At 56.3% G+C, this 16,980-nt stretch overlaps 1 protein-coding gene across 1 annotated transcript; it reads left to right on the plus strand.

Moving 5' to 3' along the window:
- Nucleotides 1–1,138: 1,138 nt before the first annotated feature.
- ITIH1 (inter-alpha-trypsin inhibitor heavy chain 1) lies at nucleotides 1,139–15,742 on the plus strand. Its single transcript, XM_082663295.1, has 23 exons — nucleotides 1,139–1,224; nucleotides 2,007–2,175; nucleotides 2,413–2,433; nucleotides 2,678–2,844; nucleotides 3,270–3,374; nucleotides 3,683–3,845; nucleotides 4,407–4,520; nucleotides 5,731–5,856; nucleotides 5,941–6,057; nucleotides 6,762–6,930; nucleotides 7,019–7,144; nucleotides 8,067–8,248; nucleotides 8,507–8,692; nucleotides 9,728–9,867; nucleotides 10,455–10,609; nucleotides 10,707–10,721; nucleotides 11,165–11,185; nucleotides 11,647–11,727; nucleotides 11,838–11,951; nucleotides 12,988–13,189; nucleotides 14,107–14,279; nucleotides 14,870–14,981; nucleotides 15,137–15,742. Exons 2-23 carry the CDS (start codon nucleotides 2,062–2,064, stop codon nucleotides 15,264–15,266), a joined length of 2,733 nt encoding a protein of 910 aa, XP_082519421.1. The 5' UTR covers nucleotides 1,139–1,224; nucleotides 2,007–2,061; the 3' UTR covers nucleotides 15,267–15,742.
- The last annotated feature ends 1,238 nt before the right edge of the window (nucleotides 15,743–16,980 follow it).

Raw genomic sequence — 16,980 nt, forward strand, 5'->3', positions numbered from 1 at the left:
CTCCGCGGCATGTGGGATCTTCCTGGATCGGGGCACAAACCCATGTCACCTGCATCGGCAGGCGGACTCTCAACCACTGCGCCACTAGGGAAGCCCCCCAGGCTCAATCTTTAGCAACTTCAGCTGCTTCCTGTCCACCCATCACCCTCCCCCTCCACACACACACACATCCACAGAGTGAGTCAACCAATCTTCTTCATCTGTCACATGGGACAAAAGCAGTATCCATTTCCTGGGGGTAGCTGTAAGCAGTAAGCAAACTAAGGCACAAAAGATGCTGAGAAGTGGGCCAGGTGCTAGTCACTGTGAGCACTGCCCATGCCCTTTGTCCCGGCCATGCAACACAAGTGCATTTCTATCACCTCTACGGCACAGGCTTGGAACTAGCCATCTCCCAACAGCCCAGTCTTGATCTTGCCATGCACCTGCTCAAAATAGTGTTAGTGTTTCCTACTCAGAAGACAGGACCCCTGTGCCAGCTAGTCCCAAGCCATTTCCCAGCCTCCTTCCCCACCCTCTTCATCAGGTGCTGCTCCCATCACAGACACCTGCACCTTCCCCAATCATGTCACACACTTACCCATCTGCTTTTCTCTTTCTCCCCTTCCCACCCGTCCTTCCCAAGTGCCGCTCTATTTGCTAGGCACCTCCTCTGGGAGGCTTCTCCAAGGCCCTGCAGGGGATGAGCTCCACCCCTTCCAGATTTCTACAGCTTCCTCAGGCTCCTCTTTAGCTTCTGGCCACTCTTGGGATTCACTGGGCTTCCTTCGACTTGTCTGACTCCTTTTCCCAAGGCATCAGCTCACCGAACACAGGGAGGCACATAGGCTTCATCACTGTGGTGTCCTAGTGCCTGGCACTGTACCCAACCCAACATGGGGCTTCGTTGATACTGGTGCAGAAACTCAACAGAACCCCTAATGTACAGTTTCATGTAGATCCATCTCATCTCCCGCAAAGGCCAGAAGACAGGCAAGAAGGGTGTTCTGGCCTGGGGACAATAAGCCCTTTCCCAGAAGCTGCTCTGTGAGACAAAGTCCAGGACAAGCAAACAGAGATCAAAGAAGCCTCTGGGCCCCCTCACCATATCGGGGTCACAGCAGCCAGTACATCCCAACCAGGGCCATGGAGTAGGTTGACCAGGGGCCATGTCTGCCCAGTGTGTGTGGCTTGTGGGGGACAGACAGGGTTTGTGCATAAAACTTAAGAAACTGCAGCTACAAGGTGGGTCTCTGGGATCTTTGACTGCTTCTTCTTTCTTCCTAATAATGCAGAGGACATTTCTATCATTACATGATAGGCCTGGGCTTTGGAGTCTGAAAGATTTGGGTTTGAATACATGCTCTTTCATTTGCTGTGGGACCAACGTCCCAGGGACACCCTGAGGATAAAATTAGATCATAAAGGGCTGAGAGCGACGCATGGCTTGTAGTCTGTCCTTCATCATGAAAGCATGGCTTTCATCTTTTGTCTCCACTATATCCTGGAACGATGAGGCTTACTTCTGCTCTTCTTTACAAAGCTGATTGGCCTAAAGGGTGTGTCGCCCATTACGTATCCCCAGAACTGTCCAGACCACCTCTGGCAGAGCTGCTAGAGGTGGTGCCGTCAGAAACAAGGACATGGGCAGACGCTTTGTAAGCCACCGTACCTGCCTCCCTGGCCAAAGCGGGACTGTCTGAAAAGTTTGTTGATGCTTAAAGAATTTTGAAAGGAACACCTAATGAAGTTGAGAAATTCATTTTTAACTGTGGCTACTTGATACCTGCCCCAGTATCACTGATGCTGGCCCTGTGCCACGGAGCCTGGATTAAATGAGCTGTCTGGGTCTTCACAATTCACGCCAGCTGAGTGTAGCTCTAACCAAGGGGCACAGTCTGAGTCTGGTCAGGAGTTTGCACAGCTGGGAGTCCCCCTAAGGAGAAAGCTTTCACTGTCTATTTTTCATCCCTCAAACTGTAATATTTGCCTTCACCTTGTCTAATGTTTAATCCATGTTTATCCAGCATTTTATTGACTAGTGGTCTGAGTGAAGTGACAGGCAGCAGGAGCCTTGAGACCATGCACGGCACGATGGGGCTTCGGGGGCTGCTCTGTGTGTGCCTGGCGTCCCTGCTCACCCTGCAGGCCATGCCCGCTCAGGGTTCACCCGCACGCAGTCCCAAAGGCGGCAAGGTATGTGAGTAAACCCCTGGGCCAGAAACAGGCGGCTGAACCTGGAAGGGGCTACAGAGACCAGGGCTCTCCCCACCCACCTCGACCTCCTCTGAATGGAGAGGACCTCCCAGCAGCATGGGGGAAGTGAGGCCAAGGCGTCGAGGACACAGGCTGTGTCCTACTCCCGTCCGTTAACAGATAGGTCCTGGTCCCCTGAGTGCTCGCACTCACCCTTGTGCCGGTTTTGTTTTACAGAAGCGACCGGCTTTGGACACAGTGAGTGAGGATCTCAGCACAGGGGTCTGTGGTGGGCCTTTATTACAGTCTGTTTCCCCTGGGCTTCGAGGTGTGCCCCTGGGCAGAGGGATTCCCATCTCCTCCAAATAAGGGCTCGCCCACCCCCCTCATGCCCCACGACATGGCCTCAGGCATAGAGAACAGCACCTGTGTCAGAGCTGGGTGCCGAGGTCTCCCGTGGCTGAGCCCCCATCCCAGCCACCTCCCGCACGTCCCACTTTAGGCTGTCGATGGCGTGGTCATCCAGAGTTTGAAAGTCAACTGCAAAGTCACCTCTCGCTTTTCCCACTGTGTCATCACCAGCCAAGTGGTCAACAGCGCCGACGAAGCCAAGGAAGTGGCCTTTGATGTGGAAATCCCCAGGACGGCCTTCATCAGCGACTTTGCCATGTGCGTGCCCGCCTGGTTCACCAGGTCCAGCCCAAAACCATGGCTCCGAGTGGCCCAACAGTGCAGCCCATCCCCTCGTCCCCAAGGGCCACAGGCCAGCCCCAGCTCTGAAGGACTGAAAAGCCCTTTAGGTCTGCTCTGGGCTCCCATCTTAGACAGCAAACTAGAGCCTCTGACAGTGTGTTTTCAGCCTAGGGCCCAAGGAGCACAGGCTGGCACCCACAGTTTCTTGCTGGACTCTGTGGCCGTGGCTGCCCACCTCCTTGAGTAGCTCTGGGGGCAGTGGGAGGCCAGCAGGAGATGCCCTCTCACAAGTGCTCACCTGGACAGGGTCTCCTTAGTGCCTGGGCTGGGAGCACCTCCAATACGGAGGCCCTGTGTGGTTGGGGAGGGGCACCTCCCTGAGGGCATCTTCCTCCCTGTAGCACAGCAGGTGAAAATGCATTCCTCGGGGACATAAAGGACAAAGTGACTGCATGGAAGCAGTACCGGAAAGCAGCCATCTCAGGAGAGAACACCGGCCTTGTCAGGTGAGCTCTGGGTGCTGCCCTGGTGCTGCCCTCCCCTGCCAGGATGCATGCCTTGGGTGGAGGGCAGCCCAGGTTGATGGGAAGGGAGCAAACTGCCCAGATCCACTGCTGGCACAGGTGCACTGGACGAGGCCTCTGGAGAAGTGGGGCTCTGACCCTGGCCAGCCAGCTAAGAGTGAGGGTCAAGGAAAGCTGGGAGCAGCACGAAAATAAGAGAAACTGACTCTGAGGGCCATGCTTTAGGTGACAAGGACCTCCACATCACTTACCATTTGTCTGTTTGTTGTTGCCACTGGTGGCACATCCAGGGCCTCAGGGAGAACGATGGAGCAGTTTGCCATCCAGGTCACCATTGGTCCCCGGAGCAAGGCCACGTTCCGGCTGACCTACGAGGAGGTGCTGAGGCGAAAGCTTATGCAGTATGACATTGTCATCAAGGTCAAGCCCAAGCAGCTGGTGCAGCATTTTGAGGTAGATCGCTGGTGACCACGTGCAGGGGCAAGGTCTCAGGAGCTGGGCTCCTGCCTCTCCCTCTCTGCGGCTCTGAGCGCTGGTTCGGCACCCACCACGTGCAGCCCTGGGCCTGAGCACACAGGGAGGGGACTCACTCCTCAGGGTGGGCTCTGATGGCTGTTCGTGGGCAGGGAGCTCCCTGAACCCTCCAACCTCCTCCTTCTTCTGAGCCTTGGCTTGCTCATCTGTCAAATGGGGGTTTTGTGTGTCCCAGAACTGCCGCAAGGATCATGAGAGATATTGAATGTCCAGGGAGTCTGTAAACCAGTTAGTCCTGGGCAGCCTGAGGGGCTGTAATTGTCACTGGCACCTTAGTGGTGGCCGAGTTGAGGGGCTCAGGCATGCACACTTTCATTTGGCCAATAGTTTTGGAGTGCCTACAACATGCCAGGCCCTGTGCTGAGAGCTGGGCGGGTGCTGCACACAGTAGGTGGTCAGGATATACGCTGGCTCTTGGCTGGGGCTTGATGAAGGCTCCCCAGTGGGAGCCTTGTTACAGGAACTGCTTCAATGCCACAGATCGACGTGGACATCTTTGAGCCTCGGGGGATCAGCAAGCTGGATGCCCAGGCCTCCTTCCTCCCCAAGGAACGGGCCGCCCAACTCATCAAGAAGTCCTTCTCAGGAAAAGAGGTGCGTGGCATGGCTGAGCCCTCAGAGACTTCTCAGCGTGGCTGCAGACAAGGGCTGCAGGCCACCCTAGGGGAGAGAGAGAGAGGAACTTTGCACTCCTGATTCTCAGAGCCACTTGGCAAAAGCCTGTGTGCGGAGGCTGGGGAGGGTGCCTACAACGGCTGCCTGGTCTGGGGCGAGTTGCTGGCTTGCTTAAGCCTCAGTTTCCTCTTTGCCTGTCTCATCCCAATAGGAAAGCATTCATGGAAATATAGGGCACATGTGCAAACCTCAGGATTCCAAGCCCCAGTGTTCTTGGAAACATGATGAAGTTTGGAAAGGCCTTTGGCCTCTGGCCACTTGCCACTTGTCACTTCCCACCCATCTGTGGGAATCCCAGAAGCCCCCTGCTTGCCCCTACCCCAGGTCCTGAGGAGTGTGGCATATGAGTGGGTGATACCCAACTAGTGCCCTGCTTCCTAACTTGCCCTCAACTGGAGCCAGGAGCAAACTGTTTATTCCCCACCCACCTTTGGTAGTGAGTCCATAACAATTCACTTAAAAGAAATGTTTCCTACAGTTTTGAAGGGGTTCCTTTGAAACAAAATATGATACCCCAGAGTGTTAGCAAACATGCTTGCTTTCAGCAGGGGACCAAGGGGATGGTCTTTGTCTGCCTAATAATTTTCAAAAAAATTTTTAATGAGCATATTTTGCTTTTATAACAAACAAACAAAAAGTAAAAAGAAAAGCATCTTTAAAGAAAATGTGGAAAGTACAAAAGTGTAGAAATGTATCGAGTACAAACCACCACCAATTTCCCGGAATACCAGCACCAAGTCCAAACAGACCGCAGCTCCCACTCTGGGAGCTCTTCCTTCTCTTTGTCTATCCAGGCAGGTTTCATTTTCCAGCACAGTGTTGCTTTTTTCACTAGACAGTGTGAGTTGACCGGTGCCTCTCATGCTGCTATTATTTTGTTTTTATTGTGTATCCAAAGTGACGATACTTATAGAAAATCCCAATGATTCAGAAGCATGTGAGCAAAGAAACAGGTCTTCTCTCCTACCACCCACAGGTGTGTATTCTCAGCAGCAGGGCGAGGGGCCCACTAGACTCATTCCTATGCCTGTGCACCACACACACATTCACACACACACACACACACACACACACACCCCTTACGTTGTCGTTGCAAACCAGTGATGCCTCACACCTTCAATGGTTCCAGGGTCATGTGCTTTTCCGTCCCACGGTGGGCCAGCAGCAATCCTGCCCCACATGCTCTACGACCTTGCTGAATGGGGACTTCAAGGTGACCTACGATGTCAATCGGGACAAGGCCTGTGACCTCCTGGTGAGCTGGAAGCTTCTTGCCCAAGACTCAGAGGGTGGGCAGGGTGCTTGAGAGAGAGGCCTCACTTGTCCCTTTGTGTTTCAGGTCGCTGATAACCACTTTGCCCACTTCTTTGCTCCCCAAAACCTGACAAAACTGAACAAGAATGTGGTTTTTGTGATTGACATCAGCTCCTCCATGGAAGGCCAGAAAGTGAAGCAGGTAAACTGTGGCTCTAATCAGCTGGCCAGCAGGAGCTTCTTTAGCCCCATCACCCATCCCACCCTGGTTTTGCCTCCAGAGTCTGGGTTTGGGACTTCTGCTCCTGGTCAGAGGCAGGGTAATTTAACAGGATATCCCAGTGGTCAGGGGCTCTGGAATCAGCCACTTTCTCACTGTGCAACCGTGGGCAAGTGCATTCACTTCTCCTCAATGGCAAAAATGGGAGTAAAATGCAGCGCCCATACGGTTGTGGGGTTTACCAATGGGGGATGCTTGGAAGATGAGACCTGTACCCTAGGCGTGCAGGGATGATTACAGTGCTCCCGGGAGATGGCTTGCAGCAGGGCACAGCCCACTCCCACCGCGCTCTGGGTGTCCTGTCCATAGCGCAGTGAAAGCATGGCTGGACAAGCAGAGTTTTAGAAACTCAGCCCCCTGGGGTCCTCTGTCTTAATCCTGACCCCCTTGAACTCCTGGTCATTTCCCCTCCCCATACTGGGTCCCTTTGCCTTCTCCATCCCCCTCAAGACATCCCAGAGCTCAGTAGGATGCTCCTCTCTGGCACCACCTGGCTGTCCTGTCCATTCCCTTCTGCTTGCCCACTGTGTACTTCTACCCTGTGGATCTCTGAACTGGGTATCTGGAGATGACAGAAGGCACTATCCTGGGGCCCTGCCCCTCCACTGACTGTCCTGTCCTTACAGACCAAGGAGGCGCTCCTTAAAATCCTGGGGGACTTGCGGCCAGGGGACTACTTCGACCTGGTCCTCTTTGGGTCTGCAGTACAGTCCTGGAGGGGCTCGCTGGTGCAGGCATCTGCCGCCAATCTGGACGCAGCTCGGAACTTTGTGCAGCACTTCTCTCTGGCCGGGTGTAAGGGCAGGGGTCTGGGGCCACCTCGATGTCACCTCTGTCCCCTCAGATTCAGGGCATACACTGATCTGCTTTCTCTTTTTTGCAGCTACAAACCTGAATGGAGGTTTGCTCCAGGGAATTGAGATTTTGAACAAAGCTCAGGGAAGCCTCCCAGAGCTCAGCAACCATGCCTCTATTCTCATCATGCTGACAGATGGCGAGCCCACAGAGGGTAAACGCCCCGAGGGCTACCTTCATTACCAAAGGCATTCAAGCTGAACTTGGAAATACAACCAATGGGGATGCTGTCAGGGGGCAGAAAGGCTAAGGGCAAAACCAAGCACTGGTTTAAAAGCAGAGTTCAGACCACAGAGTCTGAAGGAGCTCCAAGGTGTTCTGTCCTGAATTGGGAAGCTGGGGAAGTTTCTGCATGACACGGGGTTGCACAGGGCCCAGGAGGATGGGCAGGACCCTAGGCTGAGTTTAATGAACTATGGATTCAGCACTGACTGAGTGCCAAGCACAGGACTAGGGACCAAGGAGAGACACTAAGAGAACAAGACACATCTTTGCCCTTAAGGAGCCCAGGGTCCACTGGGGGAGGCAGCCCCAGGAGCAGATGCTCTGTCAAGGGCCCTGAAGGGTGCCAGAAGGCCGAAGGAGCACAGACAAGGGGCACCTGGCCCAGGCAGGGTCTCAGAAGGCGTCTTGGAAGAGGTGACCCCCGAGCTCAATCTGGAAGGAGGGGAGGAGAAGCAGGAAGGGATCCCTGGCAGAAGGGGCAGCTTGAGCAAAACAAGGTTTGTGCACTGGCAGGGCCTGCCTGGGAAGCGTAGGCATATGCAGAGTAGGTGAAACAGGGTGGAAGGGTCAGCAGGACCTCACAGGCCATGCGAGGAGCCGTGAGTTTACAGCAGAATCAGATCTGCTCATGGTGGATCCATGTAGATGGGCAAAGTCTTCGAGGAGCTCTGTGAGTAGCTGTTGCAGTCACCCAGGTGAGCCAGCAAGAGGCGTTGCCTCAAGATGCCAGTGGGGACTGGAGATGGTCTGAGATGGGAGTCTTGGCCCCCAGGGAGGGTGCCCCAAAGTCCCCTCGTGCCCCACACACCTGTGAGCCAGCATCCCGTCCCTACCTGGCTGTGTGGCTGCAGGGGTGACGGATCATACCCAAATCCTCAAGAACGTCCGAGATGCCATCAGGGGCAAGTTCCCACTCTACAACTTGGGCTTCGGCCATGATGTGGACTTGAAATTCCTGGAGGTCATGTCCCTGGAGAACAACGGACGTGTCCAGAGAATCTACGAGGACCACGATGCCACCCAGCAGCTGCAGGTCTCCTCCTCCCCCTGCTCCCAAAGTCACGCCATGGGGAACATGGCCTTGGCAGCCACGTACCCATCAGCCCAGAGCAGATAAAGCTCTGGTGTGGGGTTCGAATTAGCTGTGTGACCTCAAACCAGTTACTTAAGCCCTGAGCCTTCAATTCCTTCTATAAAGTAGGGATCCCGACACCCCACTTTGTGAGTGGGTTTCCTGTTGGATGCCTAGGACGACCCACCAGCTCTGAGGCTGCACCCCCCATCCCCACAGGGCTTCTACGAGCAGGTAGCCAACCCTCTGCTGAGGGATGTGGAGTTGCTGTACCCCAGGGATGCCGTCTCGGCCCTGACCCAGCACCACCATAAACAGTACTACGAAGGCTCGGAGATCATAGTGGCCGGGCGCATCGCTGACCACAAGCGGAGCAGCTTCAAGGCGGATGTGCAAGCCTATGGGGTAAACAGAGGGCTGCGGAGGGTGGAGAGGCACCCAGAGACTCCAAACCTACACTGCTCCCCACCCCTAGGCCCCCAGCAGCCTCTCTTTCCCCAGAGCGGTGCCTCACCCCAGAGGGCCACACACACCCCAGGGCTGAGCATTCTTCCAATGAAGGCATCCAGAGGGCAGGCTAGAGTGGGGCCAACATGGCCTTGATTAGCTGTAGTCCCTTGTATCCAACTGGTCCACCTGTTATTCCTCACATCACTCCTCCCAAAGCGTGAGAGTGTGAGAGGCCAGCCTCTTTCTTCTCAAGTGACCACTATTTCCTGAGCACCGACTGCACATGCAGCTTTGCACCACGGTGCAGTGCCTATGTGTATGTGCACACTGTGGTGTGTGTGTGTGTGGGGGTGTCACAGAGACCTGGACTCTAGCCGTGCAGTGTAGTTGAGGGTTCAGGACTCGGGCTTAGAGTGAGGAAAGCTGAGCTAGACCCTGGCTGCAGCTGGGTGACGTTGATCAAATGGGTCCAGTTCTCTAGGCCTTTCTGTACCGTGGGGGTAACAATGTACTAGAGAGTTGTGTGGAGTAAACGAAATAATCCACATGATAGGCTTATACAGTGCCTGGTACATGGGATGCCCTTGGGAAGAGGTGCCCCCGTTACTGTAGCTGGGGAGAGAAGGCGCATTTGTGAGCTGTGGCAAGCTGAATGGCGCACGGGGCCGCGGTGGGCATCCGGAGGAGCGGGGCGTGGTGGAAACAGCTACATGGTGGATCGGCTGGGTGCCTGCTGGCATCCCCCAGAGAAAATCCATGAGGGCAGGGCCTGATCCTCCATCCCTGGGATCCCCAGGGCCTGGCCCAACTTGGCTAACAGAGGGTGCTTAGCAACTTTTGTGGAAGGAACGGATGGAAGAGGATGAGGAGAGCAGGCTCAGGAAAGGCAGGGGGTAGCATGCTCAGAACGGAGCTGCAGAGACCAGACGACATCAGGCTCCCCCAGAACCTCTCATGGCGCACAACCTCTCTCTCCCTCGCCTCCCTCAGGAGGGCCAAGAATTCAAGACGACCTGCCTGGTGGACGAGGAAGAGATGAAGAAACTGCTCCGAGAGCGGGGCCACATGCTGGAGAACCACGTCGAACGCCTGTGGGCCTACCTCACCATCCAGGAGCTGCTGGCCAAGCGGTACCAGGCCTGCGGCTGCCTGGGGGGTGGAGGGGCATGACCACCCCAGAACACGCCCCCCGCCCTGGGCCTTTGGACTACAGAGGGGCGGTTCTAGGCCTTGGAGGTTGCGAGCAGGTCAGATTTACTGGCCTCTGACTTTGCTCGCTGAGTTAATATCAACCAGGCAGTCAGCAGTGTGGTCAGGGCCCGCTGGGGGCACAGTGCAGCCCCTTTTGCCCCCACTGAGCTGCTGCGGGGGAGGCTTCCCTTTACTGCGGGGCTGCTGTGTCCAGACACACTCATTTAATCCTCACAACGTGCCGAGCAAACCGAGGTTCAGAGAGGTTAGACCACTTGCCAGGATCTCACAGCTATTGAATTCTCTGTGGGTTTCTGAGGCACATCCCCCAGCCCTGCCAGACCTCCAGGTTTTCTCTGAGGGAGGCCTTTAAATCATGAGGTCCTTGAAGACAGCCCCTGGGCGGGGGCACTGCAGGGGACTTGTAAACATTTGCTGAAAGAGTGAACAAAGGAAGGAAAGGATGAGGGAGTGCAAGTCCATTGTCATCCAAGCTGCGGGCTTAGAGCCGGTGTCTGTCTGGCAGGATGAAGTTGGAGGGGGCAGAGAAGGTCAACGTGTCAGCCAAGGCCCTGAAGATGTCGCTGGCCTATCAGTTTGTGACCCCGCTGACCTCCATGACCATCAGGGGCATGGCGGACCAAGACGGCCTGGAGCCCCTCATTGACAAGGCCCTGGAGGGTATGGGCTGGCAGAGGGGAGGCTGTGGGCATGGGGAGGCTTCTGAGAGCCAAAAATCTCCTGGGCGTTAATTCTCTTTCCTTTCTCTCCTTTCCAGATTCTCTGCCCTTGGGTGAGTTTTTAAATCACATTGATTTCCGCAAGGGGCTCCGGGTGGCTGGGCAAGTGGCACGTGCTCCAGCCGCCAGGCACACAGCACCCGCTCCCCCTGCTCTGCTCCACCCTTTCTTGGTCTCTTCCTTCCCCAAGATGCCCTTCCCTACTTTGCTGCAAACTAGTTGCTGCTTCCTGTGTGCTCGGGGAGCTCTCGCTCAGCCTGAACCCCTCCACTCCCCGGACTCCTTAGGGGCCCTACGTGTGAGCATCCATCTACCAGGAGGGCTGGGACCCCCAGGAAGAGGGCTGGGACCCCCGGGAGGAGGGCTGGGACCCCCAGGAGGAGGGTGGGCCCAGGCCTGATTGGCCTCCGGGCCCAGCTGCACTTGGGGAATGAGGCGCGTGCCTTTCGTGTGGAGTGGGGAGAGTGACGCTGTCCTCTACTGTTGTCCTCTACAGAGATGGTGGGGCCCAGAAAGAGTAAGTGGCAGCCATCCTGATGACGCAGGTCTCTACCCTCTACTCCACACATGGCCACCTCTCAGGCTGTGCGTTCAGTCCTGAGCAAAGCCTGGGTCATCACCTATCTGCGTGATGAGGAAATGATAGCCTAAGGTTTTCTTCCTCTGCTCCAGCGTTCCTCGCTGCCTCTCACTGGGAACCGTCAGAACGCTCCCCCTGACCTGGCCTGGCCTCCCCACCCCTATGCCACCAGCACCTCCCAGTTCCCAGGAAAGGAGACCGAGAGGGGGCCACGCCACTGTGCTGGGCCAAATTTCCATTCCCACATCCCGAGAGGCGTCAAAGGCTCTGTGTCCACTCCGGCCCCTGTGGCCTCAGGCCAGCCTGCCTGGGTGGGAGGGGCCTCAGAAAAGGAGGCAGCAGCTCCAGGGAAGGCGCAGCTGCTTCCCTTCTAAGCGCTGTTTACTTTTGCTCGTCAGCCTTCGTGCTGCTGGCCTCGCAGCCTTCTCCGACGCGGCCTAGCTCCGAGATCCAGCAGTTGCCAAACCAAGTGACTGGCGGTGAGTCCTTGGGAGGGTCTGAGGGACACACCTGCCTGACTGAACCCTTCTCCCCAGCCGGCCCCATGTGCCTAATACTCAATCTAATAGACTCCATGCTGTGCCCCCAGTGGACACTGACCCCCACTTCCTCATCCACGTGCCCCAGAAAGAGGACACTCTGTGCTTCAATATCAACGAGGAGCCTGGTGTGGTCCTGAGCCTGGTGCAGGACCCTGACACAGGTACGGGTGACATTACGCCCTCTGCCAGAGAGGGTGGGGCCTGGGCTCCTCTGTCCTCAACGTTCAGCCATGAAGAGGAAGGACAGTGGCTGTGGCCTCCACTCCCCTCACCCTGTGTACCCGCCACCTGGCTGGGCTCAGCCGGCCTCCTTCATGCCCCATCCGCCTGCCTGGGCCCTATACAGGGCCTGCTTCATGGGCATGTGACCTGTGCAGGTGCACAGGACCCTGCCCTTGGAAGGACTCCATGCTTGATTGAATGTTCTGCTGTTGCATCTTGAAATTCTTAACAAGTTTTGAATGAGGGGCCCCTCGTTTTCATTTTGTACTGAATCCTATAAATGATGCAGTGGCCCTGCCACACCCCCCTCCCCCATCCCCCTCATGGCTGCAGGGGTCTTGGTGCCCACCTCCCCAGCAGGGCTCAGGTGATGGGAACAACGCCCTCTCCATCTATCGGCCACTTCTCCCACCCTCCCAGTCCAGTCAGGCCATCTGCTAATATTTGTTGAGCACATCCTAAGGTCTGGGGACACAGTGGGAACCGAAACAAAGTCCTTGCTCTCGTGGAGTTTAGGGAAGGGAGATAAACAGGTGAACAAATTCTTAGCTGACAATTTCCGAGCATGAGACGTGCTGTGTTGGGATAGTGAAGACGGGGAGGGGGCTTTTGGCTGCTCAGTTCAGAGGAGGCTTCTGTGGAGAGGCCCACCTGCAGCACCTACTGTGACCTGCCCTGTGTCAGGGCCTGGGTCCACAGAGAAGGAGCAGGTCCAAGGCCTGTCCTCGGGGAGGTGACACCTCCTTCAGGGCCCAGAACCGAGGGCTAAGTCTCAGAGAGTTAGTGTGGCGGGAGGGAAGGGAGGCGGTGCTGCGAGCGGCCTGCACCTGTCCTGAAGGCCCCTCCCCCTGGGTGGTGAGGCCCTCAGAGCCCAAAGAGGGTGGGCATTGGGGGCGGCAGGAGCAAGGACCGGCTGGTGGGGTTCTAGGCAGAGCTGGGCCGCCCTGACCCGGATGGCCCCTCACCCCACTGCAGGCTTCTCAGTGAATGGCCAGCTCATCGGCAACGAGGCCAGTGGCCCTGGGAAGCACGAGGGCACGTACTTCGGGCGGCTGGGGATCGCAAACCCCGCAACAGGCTTCCAGCTGGAAGTGACTCCTCAGAACATCACGCTGAACCCTGGCTCTGGCGGACCCATATTCTCCTGGAGGGACCAGGCCTCACTGCGGCAGAATGAGTAACCGGGCTGGGGCCGGGGCCTGGGAGGGGAGGCAGGGGTGGGTGTGGTGAAGACCAAGGCACAAAGCCCCAGAGCCAGCTCTGCTGCCCGAGCCTGCTGGGCCCTCATTCCCCGAGCTGTGTCAGTGTGTGACGTCCATGTGGCCTCCGCGTAGGCTGTGCAGACATGTCGGGCCCCGTGGACCATTCCCCACCCGACTCCCAATTTCCCTGGATTGCTGGACACGTGCTCCGGGCCCAGCTGCCTGGATGCCTGTGCTCCCGTGGCACCCTAACCCTGCAGTCCACCCCTGTCTCCACCAAACCAAGCCAACTCTTCCTCCCAGGCCCAGCGCATTGGCCACCTCTTCCCTGAAGCCATCCTAGTCCCTTCCTCTGCTGAACTCCAGCGTTCTCTAGGTTTCTCTTTCAGCCCCTGTCTTAGTATGCCTTGTTTAGTGTTTGTTCCTTCCTTCACTCATTCATTCGTTCAATAAACTGCTGAGCACCAGAGCCCAATGCTGGGCAGCAGAGCTATAGGAAGAGGTGGGCAGAGTCCGGTGTGGAGGACACAGATGATAAGTGGGAGTCAAAGAACACAGACTCATAATAGACAGGCTGGAGTCCAAGTCCTGGCTCTGCCACTCGCCAGCTGTGTGACCTTGAGCAAGTTTTTTAACCTCTCTGAGCCTCAGTCCTCACAGGATCAGAGTGGGAACTGAATGATGCAGTTTGCGTGGAGGGCTTAGCACAGAGCCTAGCACATTGTAAGGGCCCCATACACAATAGCAACAAGTGGGAAGGAGCATGGAGCAGGTAACCGTCAACCCACTGCGGGGAGAGGGGTTCATAAGAGCTGGGTCTCAAGGACAAGAGCAGCTGAATGGAGGGGGTGCAGTGCAGCCGCACCTGCCTTCATGGCACCTGGCCCCACAGGGTGGTGGTGACCATCAACAGGAAGAGGAACCTGGTGGTGTCCGTGGAGGATGGGGGCACCTTCGAGGTCGTCCTGCACCGGGTATGGAAGGGGAGTGCCATCTGCCAGGACTTCCTGGGCTTCTACGTGCTGGATAGTCACCGGATGTCGGCACGGACACACGGGCTGCTGGGTACGGCTGGCTAGGCGGGCAGAGCTGTGGGGTGGGGTGTTGAAACCAGAGGACTTACCCTGGGTGAGCTTTGCAGCGGGTCACCAGGATAGGCCCACCTCCAACGTGGCCTACAAGGCTCAGAGTTCCAAAGAGGGTCCCAGTGAAGGCTTGTCCCACAAAAAGGCTGCAATCAAACACAATGAATTTAAAGGTTAAGTGAGCCTGGGAGCGAGTAAGGAGAGGTCCAATTAGCAAATGGAAAGGTCCAGTGGACACCCAGAGACCTCCTGATGGGATGGGTCATCGGCCACACTGCTTCTCCTTGTGGCCTTCCTGCAGACCCTGTTCTCTACCCCTCAACCCTCTCTCCCCAGCCAGATTCCTTTGGAATTGGTCCAAAAAGACAGGAGGTACAACCAACAGGCAATATATCCGCTTCTCTATAGCAAGCAAACTAAAGGTGGCTTTTGATGCCAACATTTATAGAAACAGTCAAGCCCTTGAAAAACAATTGTTTAGGCAACTCTCTAAGCCTCCAGTGAGCACCTACTGAGTACAAGGCAGCAAGGCCCCCGATGGTAACTGCTGTCTCCCATATGCCTTTCCAGGACAATTCTTCCACCCCTTTGATTATAAAGTGTTCGACCTCCACCCAGGCTCTGACCCCACAAAGACAGACGCCACGATGGTGGTGAAGAAACGCCGGCTGACGGTCACCAGGTGGGTGGGCTGCTCTCCCAGCATCTCTGCCCTTGGCCTTCCCCATCGTTGCGCCAGGCCTTCCTCCAGGTGTCACAGGGTTGAGGTGGGCTTCTTGGGGCGGTGCAGCCCTGCCAGCTCCAAAAGGTGACCCCAGCTGGCTTGTGTCTCCTCAGGGGCTTGCAAAAAGACTACAGCAAAGACCCCCGGCATGGGGCTGAGGTGACCTGCTGGTTCATCCACAACAACGGGGATGGGCTGATCGACGGTGTTCACACTGACTATATCGTCCCCGACATCTTCTGAGCCCCCAGCCAGCACACCAATCCTTCCTTGGGACCATGGCAGAGGAGGAGCCTGACCCGCTGCCCAGGCCACACCTCCCTGTCCAAGCTGGTCTCCTATGTCGAAGCACTCATGACTTCCATTAAAGAGAGGCTATGTCCAGCCCAGGCTGGCTGCTTTGCGGGAGGGGGGTGTGGCAGGGAGGCAACCCAAGATGTTGCTTCTCAGAAGGGCTCAGGAGTCACAGCAGACCAGGAGGCTGGGCGGGAGCCGGCACCAACTCTGCCCCCACCCCACCCTGTTCTCTGCAGCTGCCTGGCCCCGTGCCCTCTGAGTGTCCTGGGTGTCCCGTGCACACAGCCTCCCCTACAGGTCCAGAGACCAAAGGACACTCTGGCAGCACGTATAGGAACAACCCGTAACAGCTGCAGCTGCCCCAGTGCTTCCTGTAGCCAGGAACTGTTCTAAGTGCCTTTGTTGAATTAATTAAATGTATACTCTCAACAGCCCTGGGGGATACTTTTATCATGACTACTTTCAGCTGAGGTTAGGTAATTTGTCCAAAATCACTCCTCTTTTAAGTGGCGGAGCTGGGATTTGAACCCATGCTATCTGGAGTCAGCATCTATGTGCTTAACCACCCCATGTAAATATTCCCATCAGGCTGGGTGGCTGATGGCCAAAGCCTGCTGGGATTTGGTTCTGGATATCCCAAAGTATCACTTAACACAAACATGTGAAAGAAATACATGAAATATATATGGACTTGGGGTCCTGAAGAAGTCCTGCCAGGAGCTGAGGGTCACCTATTGGGGTCAGGGCCTCAGGAGGCAGTTCCCAGGCCTCCATCCTTCACTGGATTTCCCAGCTGGGGGTTTGGAACCTCTGAGAGCAGGCATATTTCCTCAAAGCAGAGACGGCCACTGCCCAGAAGCTGTGATTTCAGGGGCCAGGAATAGCAGTCCACTGACTCCTCACACTGATGCCTGATACCCCTTCAGAATGCCTTCCCTGGGCCTTGTCTAGGGGCCCAGTTAAAATGTGACGTTACAGGGTGTGTAGAGATGAACTTGTACTTTGGGGAGCCACTGGCCCTTTTGGCGAAGGTTGATGGGCCTCCACCCACTCCTTTCCAAAGGGTTTCTGCTTTTTCTGGCTTCTGTCCAGTTCCCATTCCAGATGAGGCCCATGGGGGCTCAGATCAACAACACAAATGCTGAGGTCCAGAGCTGCCCCAAGCCCAGGGACACAGAGCCCTGAGGGGCAGCCAGTGGAATTTCAGAGCCCAGCCCACCGTCTGACGTATCCTGGGCTTCTCAAGGGAGAGCCACGGGCTGCCAGCTGGCTGGTCACCCTCAGCAAAGTCTGCCCAACTGGGGCCTCCTTTTCCCGTCCTCTAGAGTGGAAATGGGGTGGACCTGAAGATTTCCTAGATTCCTTTAATTCGAAATTCTGTATGATGACTCTGGGTCCCTCCAAGTCCCCAGCTGTCCCTCAGGGGCCTCTTGAGCAACCGCAGAATTTCGTACTTTGAGTTGTCCCTCCCACAAAACTCCAAGTATTGGGGGATGAGGCGGTAGCCTGGAGGAGAGGGGCTGGGGAAAGCTCCTCAGGCGGCTGCAGGGCCGTGAGCAGGAGCCACTGGGCAATGCTGGCAGGACAATAGTTCTGCCACCCCTGCCACAGCCCCAAGAGCCCAGTGGTCAGCGACCATCGACGCTGAAGATGACCTCAT

Source organism: Grampus griseus (genome assembly GCF_964374135.1).
Source record: "Grampus griseus genome assembly, chromosome: 10".
NCBI lineage: Eukaryota > Metazoa > Chordata > Mammalia > Artiodactyla > Delphinidae > Grampus > Grampus griseus.